The sequence below is a fragment of the Myotis daubentonii genome, chromosome 3 (assembly GCF_963259705.1).
Source record: "Myotis daubentonii chromosome 3, mMyoDau2.1, whole genome shotgun sequence".
Lineage (NCBI taxonomy): Eukaryota > Metazoa > Chordata > Mammalia > Chiroptera > Vespertilionidae > Myotis > Myotis daubentonii.
Window position 1 is genome coordinate 116,849,985 of NC_081842.1, and position 18,711 is coordinate 116,868,695.

Here is an 18,711-nt window from a genome sequence, read left to right on the forward strand (position 1 = left end):
GACGTAGCCTCTCAAATCTTCGGCTGTTTCAATTCACCAGCCACCTCACCCCAGCACTCATTAGCATCTCAATCCATGAAGGACTCCAGCTAGCATAAGAGTCAATGTACATTCCTCTCTTCTCTCTCCCTACCCCTACCCTTCTCCACTGAGTCCAGGCCCAGTGTCTTCCCTCCTTTCTGCACCCCACTTCCACCCTAGTTGTTCCAATTAGGATTGCTGTGTCACAAGTAACAGCAACACAGTGGCCAAAATGAGAATTTCATTATCTTCACAAATCATGGGGTTCAGCAATTTGGACAGGACACAGTGGGGACGACCACAGAAGCCAGTCTACAGAGCCTTAGCTGCAAAGACTCACAGGCAGGAGTGACTGAATGGATGCTCCTTCACCCACTGTCTGGCACCCAGCTGGGTGACTCCAATGCTGAGCTCAGCTGGGACTGTGGACTGGAGCACTTACACATGGCTTCTAAATATGCCTAGTCTTCCTCACAGCGTGGCCGCCTCAGACCTCCATGGTGGCTCAGGGTTCTAACAGGCATTCCAGCCAAGGCAGAGGCTGCACTGCCTCTCATGACATAGCCTTGCAAGTCTTGCAGCAACACTTTGGGCACACCTTGTTGGTCGAAATCCTCAGAAATCAGCCCAAATTCAAGCAGGGAGAGCACAGAGAACCCACCTCTCAATGGAAGGCGTGTCTAATAATTTTGTGCCATGCTTCAAAACCACCACCTGACCCCCAAACACCAGTGTCTCGTACCTGGACCTGCTCCCTGGTCTGCCTGGCTCCACTGTGGCCAGCCCTTCCCATCTCCTCAGGGGGTTCTCCACGGCAGCCCAGGGGAGCTTTTGAACACACCAGTCACCCTTCTTCCTGTCCCTCCAATGTCTTCCTGCTAAACTTCCTACTGAAATCTAGGCTCCCTGACATGGCCACACAGCTGCATGGGATCCTTCCCACCTCAATGGCTTTCTTTCTCTTTCTTGGCCGCAGCTCCAGTGCCCTCCTGGGGCTCATGCCCAACACCTTTCCTTCCTGAAATGTCAGTCCCCTAAATCCTGTGTCCTTCAGATCTCAGCTGGAATGTCACCTTGTTGGATCTAAAACAAACCATGCATCACACAGTGTGTCTCTCCCATAACTGTTTTATTATCTCCACTTGCATTTGTTTACGTTTGGTCTGTCTCCTTCACAAGTTCCAAGAGAGAAAGACCCTTGTCTCCCTTGTTCCTCATAGCCTAGGCTCCCCCACCATGGCGGGCACAGGCATTTGTGGGTTGTGAATGAACGCATGAACGGTAGTTTTCAAGGAACATGTGCGTGGTATGAAAAAGCAATTATAGAGGAGAGGCAGGCATGGCCTGGGATGGAGTGTGGTGGAGGTAGCCTTGTTTCTAACCGGGTTCTGCCACTCGCTAGCCGGGGTCTTTGGGAAAACACCGTCGCATCCCTGAGCCTCAATTTCTTCAGCTGAAACTTGAGTTCAGCAGCACCCAGCTCATTGGACGGGAGTGTATATCATAGGAAGGATTCAGCACCTCTGGCCAGCCAGGACCCAGTCCCCCAGTGAGGCCAAGCTGTAACACCTGCTATGCTCGCCAGGTGTCGCCCCGTGGTGCGCTCTGAGCCCTGTGCTCTCGGGTGGCTCCGCGGTCCGACGTTTAGATTCCGTGAGGGGCATCCGGGCCTCAACCTGACTGTCCACTAGGAGCTGGGTTCCAGAGGAGGCTGCCCAATCTGGGCACCCACTTGCTATCACCCATCGAAAAGACAGGGATGGGGGAAGAATATGCTGAGTCAGTTATCCCGCTCCGCCATTAGCTCTAAGGAAGGGGTGCCCTCCCCAAGAGGGTCTCGGAAGCCCCGGGGAAGGCGGAACCCGGGTGCGACCTAACACCCCACAGCCAGCTCCAAGCTCTCGGCCAGGCGAGGAGGCCGGGGAGCAGGCCAGAGCCAAGGCTTCCCACCCAAGCCCTGATTCCCTCCTCCGCCCCGAGTGCAGTCCCCGAGCGTCCACTCATCCCGCAACTTGCGAATTAGCCACCTCTGGGGATCGAGCAGCCTCCCACCTCTCCCCACCCGCCTCCGCGTCCCAGAGCCGAGAGAGGGCGCCTCGCGAGCGCGAGGGGCAAGGCGTGAGCGCGCGCCGGGAGCAGGCGGCTGGGTCCGGGGGCGCGGGGGCGCCGGGCGGGCGTTCCGGGGGGCAGGCAGGGGAGGGAGTGAGAAAAAAAGGAAGGAGGGGCCGGCCGGGCGGCTGCAGGGTCCCCGCACTCCCCGCGCCTCGCACATTCGCACCAGCAGCTTGCGCGCAGTCCGGCGTCGCCCCGCGGTGCGCTCGCTCCTCCCTCCCTCCTCCCGCTCCGTGGATCCCGCGTTCCCGGAGAGGCTCAGGCGCCGAGTGCGCGGACGGGCACACGAACAGACGGCCCTGGGGACGCCTCGGCCCGCACCTCCCGGGCGGGCTATGTTGATTGTCCTACCGGGGTCGGCCCGCGGGATCAGCACAGCTCGGCCCGCGGCCCTGGTGACCAGGGGGGACTATGAACCGGAAAGCGCGGCGCTGCCTGGGCCACCTCTTTCTCAGCCTGGGCATGGTCTACCTCCGGATCGGGTAAGGGCCTCTCGCAGCCCCTGCACGCGTGTCCCGGCAAAGTTGGCGTGGCCTGGGGAAAGGCTGTGCTGCCTAAGAGCCGCCGTCGGCCGCCAACTTCTGTGGCCCCATCAGAGAGGCCGGGTGGGCAGGGTGCGGGAGAGGTGGGTGCACAAAGGCCCCCCCGCAGGCAGGCGCCCCAGTTGTTGTAAGTCAGTTCGAGAGGTACGAGCTGGTAGACCCGCCATCCTGAGGATGTCTGAGTCTGGAAGCCCTCAGAACTAGAGATAGCCAGTAGGGACGCTCCAGCCTGGGGGGCTAGGGTTAGCCAATCCCAGAGGCCCTTCAGTCCCGGGCATGGGAACAGCAGGTCCAGCAGGAACACTGTGTCGGTATCTGGGACCACAACTGCTCCCAGGGAACTCATCCCCCAGAGCCTCAGAGGCACGGACACAAACGCTCCTAGAGACAGGGCAGTGCCCACGGGGCCGACGGGGCCGTCCGAACAACAGGGAACAGGTACCCAGAGGGAGGGATGTTCTTGGACAAAAAACACCAACCCTGCTCAGAACCCTGGCACTACACGATTGCTAAGGACCCTCGGACGTCCAGAGCCTTTCCTAGGCCAAGGGGACAGCGTCTACTAGCCGAAACAGACACGCAGAGAGACAGGACGAGAGCTGGCTCCGAGACACCAAAGGAGGCAAGCTCGCAGAGCCAGCGCCCTAGAAAGGCGGGACACCCTAACCTAAAACTGGGTGCCAGAATCGGTCTGCGCACGGGCGGAGCAGCCCCCCTCCCCCAGTCACCACTGCATTTCTATGGAGGTGGGCTCTGTTTGGAAGGTTGGGGTGGGGGCTCCAAACGGGTCTTGGAGCTGCATTTGCACGGCCAGTCACCCTTTGTACTTAAGAGATAATGCCTGTGAAGCACGGAAGGGTGAAGCCGGGAGGGGGGCTTTAAGGATTGATAGAGGTTGTGGCGCTGATGGGGCCACCTTGGCAGGTTGCACATAACCTGCTCCCCCACCCCCAGCTGGGAACCTCCTTACTGCTCTGCTTGGGGAGGGGCGGGCTGACTGCCGGGGCTGCTGCGAGGGGTGGTGTGTGGCAGATCCTTTGTGTTTTGTCACTACCACTCCTCCCCTTTGCCCACCTCGCGTCTCTGGAGCAGGGATTTCTCAGGTTGACCCGCAGTGGAAGCAAGCAAGTGCGCACAGAGCTAACGAGCCGGCCCGCCAGCCCCAACTGCTGGCAGAGCAGGCGACCGCGGGCGGAGAGGTGGCTGCGGGGCCCGCGCACTGCCGGCCTCCTGTGTGTTTTAAGTGTTATTGATTCGCCCGCGGCTGAGTGGCTTCTCTCCCCCGCCTCCCCCCCCCCCCCCTCACCTGCTTTAATCTTCACTTTGGCTCGCTCACCCGCCGCCACGCGCGCATCTAGCATCCAGGAAGCCGGTCTGGCTGATTGGCGCTGGCCGCTTGTGGCTTTATCTTCTTTTTAATTAGAAACGGGGTGGAGGGACCCGGAGGGGAGAGAGAAAGGAAAAACAACAGAAAATAACCTCCCCTGGCTGCACCGCCTGCCCGACCTCCCGCCGGCGCCAGCACCTCATTGACCCCGGGGAGGGATCCAGGAAGGGCGCTAGCCGAACTGCGGCCCAGCAGCTGCCCTTTGGGGCCCAAAGAGGTCCAGGTCGGGAGGAATTGCAGGGTAATTTGGGACCAGGCCCTGCTGCTCCGTGAGCCTTGGGTTATCTATCTGTAAAATGAGCATGCGGGGTGAAGTCCCTAAGAGGCCTTCTAGTTCCCCAGATATGACTGGTTCCTTCTGATGGCAGGACATCTGTGGTATTCTTATTTTATCTGGATAGTTCCAATGATTGAAGCACCAGCCCCTGTGACAATCAGATCTAATAATAATAATAATAATAATAATAATAATAACTTTAACAACAACATCTTCTAAGCACTCTCCATGTTTTAACATGTTTAATTTTTACAGCAATCCTGTGAGGTGGGGGCTAATTATTATTATCCTCATTTTAGCCATGGAAGTACAGAGAGGAAGTGTAACTTGCCCAAGGTCACACAGTTAGTAAGCGAAGGAAACTTACATGGCACCCTAGCTCTGACCACTTAGCCAGGAGCCTATTGTTCCTATGAATTTTTGACCCTAATATATCATCACACTGCTCTGCTGGTGTAGGAATTTCCTTGTGGTCAGGTAAGAGTTCAAAGATTCCTCCTGACTTATGGATAGAACCTCCACTTAATCTTTCTGTGCCACTTCTTTCTCAAACAATTCAAACATCCTGGCTCTGTGTAGACTCTGTTTTAATGGCTGAGATGAATGGCTGTAGCTTCTGTTTCAAATCCATTACCTGCTAGCCTCCATGTCTCAATCTCTGTGAACCCCAGTTTTCAGACATGTGAAATAGATATGGTGAGTCTTGCCCAACAGGGCTGTTTAGAAAGGTCGCATGGGCTAATGTTAGTGACAGCATTCACCATACAGACTTGACACATACTAGGGATGCTGCAAAAGTTCACTGAGGCAGTCAAGTCCATGTTTGGGAAGGAGGTGCTCACCTTAAGTGACATTTTTAAAGTTCTACAATCCATTTATGCAGTGACCATTTAGTGAACCGGCAGACAGCCTTCCTGCCCTCAAAGAGCTCACAGTCTAATGAGAAAGGCAATGAACAAGTGAGCAGACAAATGAAAAACAAACACACACATTAAGACATTTCAGAGGACTGGACCATGAGTAGCAAGAGTATTAAGAAACACAAAACGGAGATTGTGATGGAAAGTTAGGAGGGGAGGGGTGAGAAGGCAGGTGATTCAAGGTCACATAAATGATGACAAGAAGCCAAGCATGTGAAGCTCAGGGGCTGAGAAAGCTTCTAGGGAGAGGTACCAACAAGGACAAAGGGCCTGAGATAGGAAGAAGCTGGTGTGAGGCAGGAGCAGAGGGAAAAAGGACAGGAGTGGTCAGTTAGGCACCTGGAAAGGAGTGGGATCAGCTCATCTCTGGTGCTATTGACACAGAGTAACTGCGCTTTAAGAAATCCCAATTCCAGAACAACTTCCCATGCCTGAGCTCCAGGATGGAAAGCATGGGGCACTTAGTCCAGTGACTGGCCATGGCCCTCAATAAGTGGAAGCTCTTATTATTATAACTACAGTGAGACATCTGGGGTGAGATCTCTTTCAAAGTAGACAAGGGTTATACAAAAGGAAACTCCATATGAATGGGCCATTTTTATGCAAATGAAGGACTACCTGCATCATTAGGGTTACCATCTGAGCCTATTTGGGGTTATCTTGATATTAAGAAATGGCCCCATCCTCAGGCCAGGTATCCACAAGTCACACTGATGCCCATCTTTCTACCTTCTGCATCTGTCTTGTTAGCTCCACCCCATCCATCAGTCCATCAGTCCATAGCAAGTTTGGTCAGCTCCATCTGCAGCCATCCCCAAAGGCCAACCCACCACCACCTCTTGCCTGCCCACTATCCCTGCTTCTGTCCTGGCATCTTATAGTCTTCTCCCATGGGGCTGGAGAGATGGGACACTGTCAGTATCATGCTTACAGCCTTTCAGTGCTTTCTGATACCTGAGAACATTCTAGCCCTGAGTCTTTTGCCCCCAGATTGTCTTCCTTCCTAAGCTCTGGTTTGCATCACCTTCTATGGGTTCTTTCTGTTTCTTGGAGACCCCAAGCTTGTCCCCTTCCATGACTTCGTTTTCTGTTCCCTCTGCCCATAAATACTCTTCCCCATACCTTTCCACTGCTGATCAGTCAGGTCCCTGCTTCACTGCCACTTCCTCAGGAAGACCCTTCTTGACCACCCCATCTAAAGCGGCTCTGTCCCTTCCCTCCCTAGCCCACCCTTGCTGCCATCACAGCATCTTTACTTAGGCTCCGTAGTGTGCACCACTGTCTGGAATGGATTGTTGTATTTGTTTATGGTGCATACATTGTCTCCCTCTGTAGCTCTTCAAGTGCAGGGCCTTGGCACCTGAGAGATGTCTGATATGTGTCTATTCAGTGAATGACTCTCCAGAATAGACATAAGTTTCCTCTAGGCCAGTCATGTCTAAAGGAGGCTACATGTACACCATTGGCATGCAGGGAGCAAACCTAGAACTTGTATTCACAATTTCTGCTTAAATATTTTTTGGTAATAAAACATACACATACATACTAGAGAGTATATAAAACATGTACAAACAGTTGTTTTTTTAAGTGAACATCTGTGTACCCACCAACCTTTCAGAGGCAATTGCTTGCCTTTATCGTTTTCCCACATAAAGATGATTTCTGAACAATATTGGGATTCATTTTGCATGATTTTAAATTTCATCTCAGTTGAAACCTACCATAATTAGAAAGGCGACTTGCTTAGTTCCAACATTTATGTTTGATATACATCATCTTATTTTTTGCTATTGAAAAAGGAACTCAAGCCTCACTAATATTGTATATACACCCCACACAGAAACCAATGTGAAACCACAGGTGAATAAACCTGGGTTGGGGTGCAGTATCAAAAAAGTTGGGCGACTCCTGCTGGGAGCTGTGAGGTGAGGTGGCCAAGGATGGATACCAGGGAGGACCTATAGTCCGTGCCCCACCCTGCGAGCCTAATGCTCCCTCTCTCTGTGTCCCCTGCTCCAGTGGCTTCTCCTCGGTGGTAGCTCTGGGCGCGAGCATCATCTGTAACAAGATCCCAGGCCTGGCTCCCAGACAGCGGGCGATCTGCCAGAGCCGGCCCGACGCCATCATCGTCATAGGAGAAGGCTCACAAATGGGCCTGGACGAGTGTCAGTTTCAGTTCCGCAATGGCCGCTGGAACTGCTCCGCGCTGGGGGAGCGCACCGTCTTCGGGAAGGAGCTCAAAGTGGGTACGTGCTCACCGGACACTGCAAACAGGCAAAAAGGGTCTTACGAGCTACTGACAGAATACTCTTGGGAGCCCTCTGGGACTCCTCACCTGCCCATGCTGGGATGACCCCACTGTGGGATCCTCAAGGGGCTGCGACTTGAATTCAGGTCTCCTAATAAGAGTTGGCTCTCTGGTTTGAATCCAGACCACCCTGGCCCTGTATGGCAGAGTTGAATACTAACTGGTTGATATGGCACTTATGTTGTTTTTTAAATTGAAGCCCAAATTTAAAATTAGCCATTTTACCTAAAAATAAAATTTCTGAATTCTTTTGAAAAATAAGCTTACAAATGTATCCACATAGTTATTATGGGCTAGAGCTGAGAACACAGCTTCCTTTAGGTGGAGCCTAGGCAACCCATTCACTGCCATAGTCCCCACCACTCCCTATTATCCATCTTATATTCACCCTTATATGATACTAGAGGCCCGGTGCATGAAATTCATGCACTGGTGGGGGTGGGGTCCCTCAGCTCAGCCTGCACCCTCTCAGAGTCTGGGAGCCCTCGGGGGTTGTCTGACTGCTGGCTTAAACACGCTCCCCCTGGCTGAGCAGTGCTCCCCTGTGGGAGCACACTGACCACCAGGGGGCAGCTCCTGCGTTGAGTGTCTGCCCCTGGTGGTCAGTGCATGTCATAGCAACCAGTCGTTCTGCCGTTTGGTTGATTTGCATATTACCCTTTTATTATATAGGACTAGAGGCCTGGTGCACAAAAATTTGTGCACTCGGGGGGAAGGGGGGGTCCCTCAGCCTGGCCTGTGCCCTCTCGCAGTCTGGGACCCCTCGGGAGATAACGCCCTGCTGGCTTAAGCCTGCTCCCGGGTGGCAGAGGGCAGGTCCAATCCCTAGGTGAAGCCCCTGGTGAGGCTCAGAGCAGGGCCGATTGGGGAGTTGGGGCGCCGCCCCCTGTCATGCACAGAGCAGGGCGATCGGGAGGTTGCGATGCCACTCCCAGTCACGCTCAGGGTAGGGCCGATTGTGGGGTTGGGGTACCGCCCCCTGTCACACTCAAGGCAGGGTTGATGGGGAGGTTGCGGCACCACCCCCTGTCATGCACAGAGCAGGGCCAATCTGGGGGTTGGGGCGCTGCCCCCGTCACGCACAGAGCAGGGCCCATCAGGGGGGTTGGGGCTCCTTACCCTGTCATGCACAGAGCAGGGTCGATCAGGGGATTGGGGAGCTCCCCTCTGTCACGCACAGAGCAGGGCCCATCAGGGGGTTGGGGAGCTCCCCCCTGTCACGCACAGAGCAGGGCCCATCAGGGGGGTTGGGTCTCCTTACCCTGTCATGCACAGAGCAGGGTCGATCAGGGGATTGGGGAGCTCCCCTCTGTCACGCACAGAGCAGGGCCCATCAGGGGGTTGGGGAGCTCCCCCCTGTCACGCACAGAGCAGGGCCCATCAGGGGGTTGAGGAGCTCCCCCCTGTCACTCACAGAGTAGTGCCCATAGGGGATTTGGGGCACTGCCCCCTGTCACACACAGAGCAGGGCGGATCAGGGGGTTGGGGCGCCACCCTCTATCACCCACAGAGCAGGGCCGATCAGGGGGTTGGGGCGCCGCCACTGTCACACTCAGGGCAGGGCCGATGGGGAGGTTATGGCTCTACCCCGTCACACACAGAGCAGGGCCCGTGGGGGGGTGGGGGGTTGGGGCGCCGCACCCTGTCACACACAGAGCAGGGCCTATCAGGGGGTTGAGGTGCCGCACCCTGTCACACACAGAGCCGCAGGGCGATCAGGGGGTTGGGGAGCTCCCCCCATCAGGCACAGAGGAGGGCGGATCAGGAAGTTGCGATGCCACCCTAAGTCACGCTCAGGGTAGGGCCAATTGGGGGATTGGGGCACCACTCCAGTCACACTCAAGGCAGGGCTGATGGGGAGGTTGCGGCTCCACCCCATCACACACCGAGCAGGGCCCATGGCGGGGGCTGGGGTGCCGCACCCTGTCACACACAGAGCAGGGTCGATCAGGGGGTTAGGGAGATCCTCCCTATCAGGCACAGAGCAGGGCCGATCAGGGGCTTGGGGCGCCTTCCCCTGTCAAGAACAGAGCAGGGCGGACAGGGAGGTTGTGACCCCGCCCCCTGTCACACACAGAGCTGCAGGGTGATCAGGGGCTTTGGGCGCTGCCCCCTGTCACGCTGCTCCAGGGGCCAGGAGGCCTCATGACTCCACTGATCCCAGTGCTGGGAGGCCGGCCTGGAGGCCTCGCGCCTCCACTGATCTCGGTGCCGGGAGGCCTCGCTGCTCAGCTGATCCCGGGTTCGGGAGGCCTTGTGGCTCTGCTGATCACAGGCTGGGAGGCCTCATGGCTTCGCTGATCCCAGTGCTGGGGGGCCTCACTGCTCTGCTGATCCCAGGCCGGGAGACCTTGCGGCTCTGCTGATCCCGGTGCTGGTAGGCCTTGTGGCTCTGCTGATCCCGGTGCTGGGAGGCATATTACCCTTTTACTATATAGGATAGAGGCCTGGTGCACAGGTGGGGGCCGGCTGGTTTGTCCTGAAGGGTGTCCTGGATCAGGGTGGGGGTCCTGCTTGGGTGCCTGGCCAGCCTGGATGAGGGGATTATGGCTGTTTGCATCTGGCCACACCCCCTTCAGGGTAGGGGTCCCCACTGGGGTGCCTGGCCAGTCTGGGTGAGGGGCTGAGGGCCGTTTTCAGGCTGGCGGGTGACTGAAGCTCCCAACCTCTCTTTTATTTCTTTTTTATTCTGGGATTTATTTACCTTTTATGGCCGTCACTGGAGCTGAGAGCCATCTTTAGCTCTAAGGCTCGGCTCCAGCTCTGAGACCTCGGCTGCTGAAAGCAGATTTCTGGGCTATGTTTACCTTCTGTATTTGAAACTTTGTTGCGACTCCAGCTCTGAGATCCCAGCTGACTGAAAGCAGGTTTCTGGAGTTTTGTTTAGCTTCTATATTTGTACCAATGTTTCTTAGAGAGCAGCTGAGAGGCTGGCAGTGGCAGGCGGGGAACCTGGCTTCCTCCGTCACTGGAGCAAGCAAGCCTCCTGTTCGCGTCTGCTGCCTGGCTGCTGGCCGCCATCTTGGTTGGCAGTTAATTTGCATATCTCGCTGATTAGCCAATGGGAAGGGTAGTGAAGTTATGGCTAATTACAATGTTTCTCTTTTATTAGATAGGATGCCTGGCCACTGTGGGCATTTCAGTTTGCAACCCCTGTGTGTTGCTTAGACACACTACACACACACACACACACACACACACACACACACACACACAGGCACAAAGTGTCAGGCCATGCATTTGGTTTTCAAACCAATGTGAGAAAAGCCTGGTAGAAAGGGGTTGGTCATGGGAGCCCTGGTTAGTGAGGGGAAGGCCATGTTGTGTGTCTTGCTTATGTGCATTGGACTGGAGGGCCAGCGACTCTGCAGGCTTGCTTTGAGCTGTGGACCTGCCTGAAGGTCAGGTCAGCCTCATCTCTTTGGGCTGGAGTGGTTCACCTGGCCTACTCCACTGCTCAAAGGGCACCCCTCAGTTATTTCCCTCAGCCTCAACATCAACAAGTGCAATGGTTACTGAGAAAATTCACCCAAAACCCAGCCACTGCTCTGAGTCCTCACTTCCTTCCTCTTGGATCATACAGCGGGCGTATTTGGGCTCTCAGGTCCCCCGTCCCACTCCCATCAACCTGCTGCCCGCATCCTCCTGCAGATCCTCCTGCAGGCAAGGGCATCCTTTATAAATGGAAATCAGATTATATCATTTCCTTATTTAACTCCTAGAGTGCCGGGGATCGCGATGGTGCTCCTTCTGTCTTTTGCCAAAAGTGCTGGGAGAGCTATGGCGCTCCTCCTGCAGTGTCACTATTAGATGCTAGTAGTTCACTCTTTATTGACAGATGGCACCTAAGGAAAATCAGCAAAAATGCCTTGGCAATTTTAGCATAGTTCCTAGGATATTGGTTGGCACTCAAAGGGTTAAAACCCTGGGATCAGAATGAAATCCTGACTGCTGACCTCTGTCCTTGTCTGCCCCCAATCTTCCCTCTCCTCCTTGCCCACCCAACTTCATCCTGTTTCCCAAACACATCACACTGGGTCCTGCTTTCGGAACACAGCCCCAGGAGTTATTTCTGCCTCAGATCATTTCCCACAGTCCCATACTCCTGAGCCCTGTTCTCCATGCATAGCTCCCTCAGCATCCTGGTCTCACAAGCCTCCTCAGGTCCCCTTTCTAAAGTCCTCTTCAGCCAGGAAGCCCCATCCCATCAGCCAAACACTTGGCACTGTCTACATCTCTTTCTCACTCTCTGGGAATGCTGGCTCTTGGGGGTCAGGCCCTCTGCCACATTCACCACTGAATGTTTTCTTTCCCCTTCTTCCTGTAAGGAGGAGCAGCAGTCTCTTGGCCCTGCAGAAGGTCTCATTTTGTCACCACCTTCTGTAGCTGCTTTCTTACTCACACCTGAGGGGACTGCTGAATAGGATCCCAGGTTCAGGGTGAGGTCGGCGGGGGTGTGGGAGCCTCCTCTTTCAGGCCCTCACACGAAGCTCCCTTTTCAACATCTTTGTGGGATAGGATCTTGCCTTGCACTGCCTGCCCTTGTTCCCCCACTTTCCAACCCCAGGGCTTACTTTTCAAGTGGAGAACCAATGGCCAGAGAAAGGAGGCACTGCCCTGTTCATGCCCAGAAATGGCATCAATACTGAGACTCCAGTTTAGGTCACTGAAATACCCATGTTGTGACCCTCCCCTGGTCATCACCTATGGTTTTTCTGCTAACTCATGCTCTCATCCCTGGCCTCTGTTTCCAGGACCCATGTCTAGGCTCTGACATTATTTCAATGATGAGGAAACTGAGGCTCAGAAGGGACCTTCTCAGAGTCAACAAAAGTGAATAGCAGGGTCTCCCAGGACTGGGTTGATCCCAAGCACAGCTTGCAGTCTTGAAATAGCCAGTCCATTGCTGGCATTGTAATGGTGCCTGCTGGGGTGCAGTGGCAGACTATGGTGCAGGGAGGCCTGCCCCCACCCCCAGTGGGCCAGAATTATAGAACCGAGGGATCCTTTGCAGGCTGAGGCAGAGGACTACCGCCAGTACACACTGGACAGGAGTGGAGGGAGGCCTGAGGCAAGGAGCATTCTTTAAGAGGCAGGCTTGGATAGGCAGAGGTGGCCTAGGGAATTGAAGCAAAGAGAGGAGTCTAAGGAAACTCATGGGATAGCCCTACCTGGACCTGAAAGAGAATGGAGTCAGAGCCAGGAGGCATATGGTCAATCTGAGCAGTTTGAATTTCTAGGTGGTGGGAGCAATTGGAGAATTTTGACCATGGTTGTGACTGACAAAGTAGGTCACATTGTATAAAATAGCCACCATTCAATGATTTTTGGCTCATGACATCATATGATTCAATCTAATAGGAATTCTGGAATTAAAGGGTGGGTACGGAATTCATTCATTCATTGTCATTCATTGATTCACTCATGCATTCACTCGCTGTGGCTGGAGGCTGCTGTTCCAGCCTGTGTGGTCTTGGATTCATGAGGGAGGTGAGCCTTAGGCATGTTGGGAGAAGAGCATTCCAGGCAAAGAGAATGGCAGGAGTAAAGGCCCTGAGGCAGAAACATGTTTGAGGAACAGTGAGGGAGCTAGTTTAGCTGGAGAACAGAAAAAGAGAGAAAGAGGAAAGCTCAGAGGTCAGAGAAGGAGCCAGAAACTAGACAATGCAACGTCTATCGCGCTAAGTCAAGTTTTTTGATTTTCCTCCAGTGAATGGAGAGCAAGTGATAGGGATCTGACTTTCAGATTTAGCAGCATTGCTCTGGTTCTGGGAACATAAAGAACTGTGGAGGGGCAAGGCTGGGAGTTCGGAGTCTGGTACAATGTTCTAGGTAGGAGGTGACCAGTGCTGTGGACTGAGTGGTAGCCATGGAGATCTGCTTGGAAGTGAGCTGCCAGGATGGAGGGAGACTAACAACCTAAAGACCACTGAGGAAGGAGTTACACTTCTAAGGTGGTGGTAGTGAGAACAGATCAAGATTGAACCCAACTCCTACAAGGCTGAGAAGTTACTTCCCTTCTGAGCCTTGGTTTCCTCTTGTGTGAGCAGGTATCCTGCTAGAAAACACCAAGAAGCAAGTCTCCAATTTAGGCTTTCCGAGCTCTTTATCAGTGTTCTTGCCCCCATGGGTTGCCTTTCTGTGGGAGTGACCAGTCAACAGGGCTGCCTTGCAGGGGTGAGGAAACAGGGGTATGGTATTTGACTTTGTTAGCTTGGCCATCCAATTCACACTGCAGAGAACTGGACACATCTGCCTTTAAAGAGACTTCCCAGAAGCTCCAACTTATGTTTCTGCTTCTATCTCATTGGCTTGAACTTAGTCACATGACCATACCAACCTGCAAGGAAAGCTGGGAAATACAGTCTTTTATTCAGAACAGCTATAAGACCAGCTCAGGATCTGTGACTGAGGAGAAAGGGGAACACTGACATTGGAGTGGGCACTAGCCCCACCATAGGTTTCATCCCATGCTGAGACCTAAAGGCTCTCCTTTCACCACCCCCTCATCCTCCTCTCCAGTCCCCAGCTCTGCCTGTGTTTCTTGGCTCTGTCTCACCTTCTGAGTATTCCAGATTTTACTGCATAGATCTGAGGAAGCAGTGGGCAAGGCCCTCTTGGCTGCTAAAACTAAAACTCAGTTCAGGGCACCCCAAAAGAAGAGGGGATTCTAGTTGGCCTGTGTAACTGGAAAGTCAGGGATGGTGCTGAATTTCAGAATGGCTTGGACCAAAGGTGGTGTTGGCTTCTACCAACCTCAGAACCCACTCCATTGGGACAGCAAGATGGCCATTGCATAGTCAGCACCTAAGTTCCAGTCCTGCAGAAAGGCCTTAGCTTTCTCTGGCAGCACCTGCAGAGGTCCTATGGTTCACTCTGATTGGATCAGCTAACAGGGTTTGACTTTTGGTTGTGAGTCCATCCACACCAATCACAGTGCTTTTGTTGGTCAGGCCTGGGAGCCCTACCCAGACCATTTTTCCTGGGAGGGACTGCTCATGAGTCTGTTAGTTAGCTCCAGCTGCTATAATAAAGCACCACAAGCTGGGCAGCTTAAACACAGACATTTATTTTCTCCCATTTATGGAGGCTGGTTTCTTCTGAGGCCTCTCTCCTTGGCTTGCAGATGGCTACCTTCTTACTGTGTCCCCAGAAAGTCTCTTCTCTGTGTGCATGCCCTTGATGTCTCTGTGTGTCCTAATCTCCTATTCTTATAAGGACACCAGCCAGTTTGGGTTAGGGTCATCCTCATGGTCTCATTTTAACTTAATCACCTCTTTAAAGGTCATACTGGGGGTTATGAATTTGGGAAGGGACACAATTTGGTTCATAACAATGAGCAACCAGAGGGCAGCATGGTCTGTGCATTAGGGGAAGGAATAAGGGGTGTAGTGGTGTTCAGAGGTAAGACTCCAAGGTGGGAGGAATGGACTGGACAATGGAGATGGGCCTTCCTTTGGGTCTTATGGGTGGGAAGAATTTCACTGGTCAGTGAATAGGATCCCAGGCAGAGGGAACAGCAGTATAAACATATGGACATTTGATTGCTAAGGGGATGGTCAACAGGAGTTTGCAGCCTCAGATTACTTGATAGGCTGCCTATTCAAGGGTCTTAAAATGCCAGGGATTCAACTTTATCAGCTGCTTCCCATTGTGGCCCTTGGGGGCTTAAAAAGATATTCATCAATGTCCAGGGTTTTTCTTTTCTTAAATAATACAATGACACCCATCCTTTGAGTCCGCCACCCAGCACAACAACTAGAACAAGGACAGGTAATTTGCATCCACTTCTGTGAGCATCCCTCGTGCACACCTGCCTTCCCTCCCCGCCCCCCCCAAGCCTTACGTTCACTATCCTGAATCTTGGGTTTTCCATTCCTTGCTTATTTATGTCTAATTTATGTTGATATATTCCCTAGAAGTCAATTATTTGATTCTATTTGTATTTAATATTATAAAGAAAAGTGTCACACTGTGTAATCTTTTGGCATTTACTCCTTCACTTACTACTCGTAAAACTCACCTATCTTCCTTATAGCTGCTGTTGATTCATTTCAGCTGTGATAAATAGACTCAATCTGTGCACCCATGCTTTGAGTTATGGGACATCTGGGTGGCCTCTAAGCATTTGTTGTCACTAACAGTGCCACACAGGCCTCCTTGTGCTCATCTCCTGGCACCCATGTGTATGCATTTCTCTTGGGTATATACAGAGGAATGGAATTGCTGGTCACAGGGTATGAATGCCAACCTAAGTTCCACAGTGATTGTGCCAAGTGCCACTCCCACCAGTGAGCAGCATTGATCTATGGCCGCTCCAACACTGGGATCATCTAAACTTCCTCATTTTTGCCTAGGGAATGGGTGTGAAATGTTTCCCACTGTCATCTTGATTTACACTTCCCTGAGAAGTGATGCTGTTGAAATCTCTTCCCACATTTACTGGCTGTGTATGTTTACTCTTCTATAAGTTTCTTATTCATGCTTTTTGCCCATTTTTTTGTAGGTTTGTGAGTCCTTGCCTCAGTTTTGTTTCATGGACATTGATGAATATCTTTTTAAGCCCCCAAGGGCCACAATGGGAAGGGAATAGAGAGGGCTGGGTCAGCAGCACCTTAGGGAGGCAGGGTCATGAGAGGCTTCACTCTCTTGTCTTTTATGTTTTCATAGAGGACCGGTAGGTGCCAGGAGTGGAGACAGCTCTTCCTCACATATCAACTGATTTGGTCCCATCCACTTTGGAAAGGAGGTCTTCATCTCAGGCTCAGAGCAAGCTGGAGGCTGACCAAAGTTATGTAGCTTTTTTGTGGCAAGACTGAGATTGGTAGTAATTTCCTGTTGCTGAGAGATTCTTCTGTTTATGTGAGCCTGCCAGAGTTGAGGGTCTCCATGCTGCTGTGAACTTGAGAACCTTGTTTTTTTGTTGCTGGGCTGTGGGGCAGCCAAATAACTACTGGCATCAAAGTCATGCAGCCAGGTGTCCATCCCAAGCCCACCACTACCTTGCTGGTGACTCTGAGCAGGTATCTCACCTTTCTGATCTCAGACTGGTTATCTACAGAATGCGGGTGTCATATGGCCCACCTTGCTAGGTGGCAGCAACATGACATAGGGTGTAAGACCCTGGTATCTGCTGGGTTAGGGCCATCAGAGGATGTCCCTTTGTTCCTCCCAGGAGGCCCACATGCCTGTCTCAGATGACGAAGAGCTCAAAGAATTGGGAACCTTGCTCTAGATTTGATTCTTGTTGCAATAGCATGGGAAGATGTAGAGTGGAATGGGGAGAAGCTCTTAGTTCAATTAATAAGCCAAGATCACTATTTTGACTACCAGTCTGTCCACTTCTCACTAACTCCACTACCACTTCCTCATTCAAAACTCTATCTTTAAAGACTTGTCCCGACAACTACATCAGCCTCCTAATATACCCTCGCCTCCCCCATACACACAGCCATTCAGCATAGCATCTTCCCTGTGATGCTCTGATCATGGCACCTCCTGTGTAAAACCCCTCCATGGTTTCCTATTGCTCTGGGAATAAAATACTGACAGGCCCCCTGGTCCCTTACAGACCTTTGTGACCTGCATCCCAACCCCATCTCCACCCCAGCGCCGCTGGCCTTCTTCCTATCCTTAAGCAAGCGAAAGTCCTTTCAACCTCAGGGCCTTTGCCCTGGCTATTCCTTCTGCCTGGGCAGTCTTCTGTCCTTCCATTCTGGACTCACATGTCACTCCACCCAAGAGAAGCCTTCATGAGTCTCCCGAGTAGCACAGACTCATCCCTAGCCATCCCTCACCTTGCTAGACTTTTCTCGTATCTCTTTGACTACTTCAGTGCATAGTCCTGATTTATTTGCTCATTATGCAGCGCTTTGTAACGGTTCAGCCCCGCAGCCACCTGCTTGGTTCTTTTCACAGCCAAGGACCTTGACCACACGGCAATGATAACAATGCCTATCACATAGGTGTGGGAGGAGGAGATTACGTATTCCCCATGAGGCACTCAGAACCGTGCCTGACACACTGCACAGACACCATAAATCATAGTTGAAGTGTTATCACTTGTCTCTTGGGCTAGAAGGCAGCTCGTTGAGAGAGCAAAGTCCTCTGATGCAGAGGCTGGCATATGAGGGCATGGTCACCATGGCACAGTGGATGTGGGGACAGACCCCTGCCCCAATTCCTTCTGGAGTAGAAGGAGGAACAGAAGAGTGACAGGGAGAAGCTGCTGAATGATGGCAGGTAACCTACCCAGCATTACGCAGATCTCCATTCAAATGTCACCTCCTCTAGAAGGCCTTCCTTGACCACCTGGCCTGAGACAACCCCCTGAGGTTGAAAGGAGTTTCACTTGCTAAGTGTCAGTGGGGCTGGAGTGGAGATAGGATTGGGATACAGGTCACAGAGGTCTGTAAGGGACCAGGGGGCCTGTCAGTATTTTACAGTACTCACTACTGTACTCACAATTAACCCAGTACTGCTGTTTTTACAGTACTCACTAATTTCAGAAATGACTTTGCTTACTCTGTAATGACGTGCCTAGCATTAGTCTTCTTTCCAACTATGAGGAAGTCCATGGAGCCAAGATCTGTCAGTCATGTTCTCCTGGACCCCCCGGTGTCAGGCACACAGTAGGTGCGCAGGAAACACATGGAGAAATGCATGACTCCCAGGCAGTTCAGCTCCTCTGTGCCCAGTGAGCTAATGGTTTTTCTGAGCTGCTGAGGACAAGGGCCAGGTTTTGTTTATCTACTGACTCCCAGGTGTGGGTGGTACCTCACACTCTGTTGTGTGATTACTTTTTATTTCTGACCCAAAATACAAGATTGAACATTCATTCCTGCACATTTTCATTTTCATTCCATTTAGCCTAGCATTCTGTTAGCTTTCCCTTCCACCTCTTCCTTGACTTCAAACAGGATAAAAATGTTGACTAAGTCAAGGCCTCAGGAACCCCTCTCCCTCACGTGTCTCAGAGGCCTTTTCCCAGAAGTAACCCTAGCTTCCACTCCCTCCCCACCCCACCTCACCCCCAACAGCTTCTCAGGGTGAAAAGGGGGCTCCTTCGATGGTAAATTTGTGAACTCACAACACTCTACTCAAGAGATCCAGAGTTTCCACCACCATAATAAAGGCTCTGAAAA

General features: G+C 52.6%; 1 protein-coding gene across 1 annotated transcript in view; it reads left to right on the forward strand.

Annotated features, from left to right (window-relative positions):
• The first annotated feature begins 2,243 nt into the window (after window positions 1-2,243).
• Window positions 2,244-18,711, forward strand: part of WNT7A (Wnt family member 7A) — a 103,573-nt gene continuing 87,105 nt past the window's right edge. Inside the window, exons 1-2 of the mRNA XM_059688291.1 lie at window positions 2,244-2,615; window positions 7,279-7,505. Of these exons, the coding sequence (XP_059544274.1) occupies window positions 2,545-2,615; window positions 7,279-7,505 (298 nt within the window). The 5' untranslated portion in view covers window positions 2,244-2,544. The remainder of the gene's footprint in view (window positions 2,616-7,278; window positions 7,506-18,711) is intronic.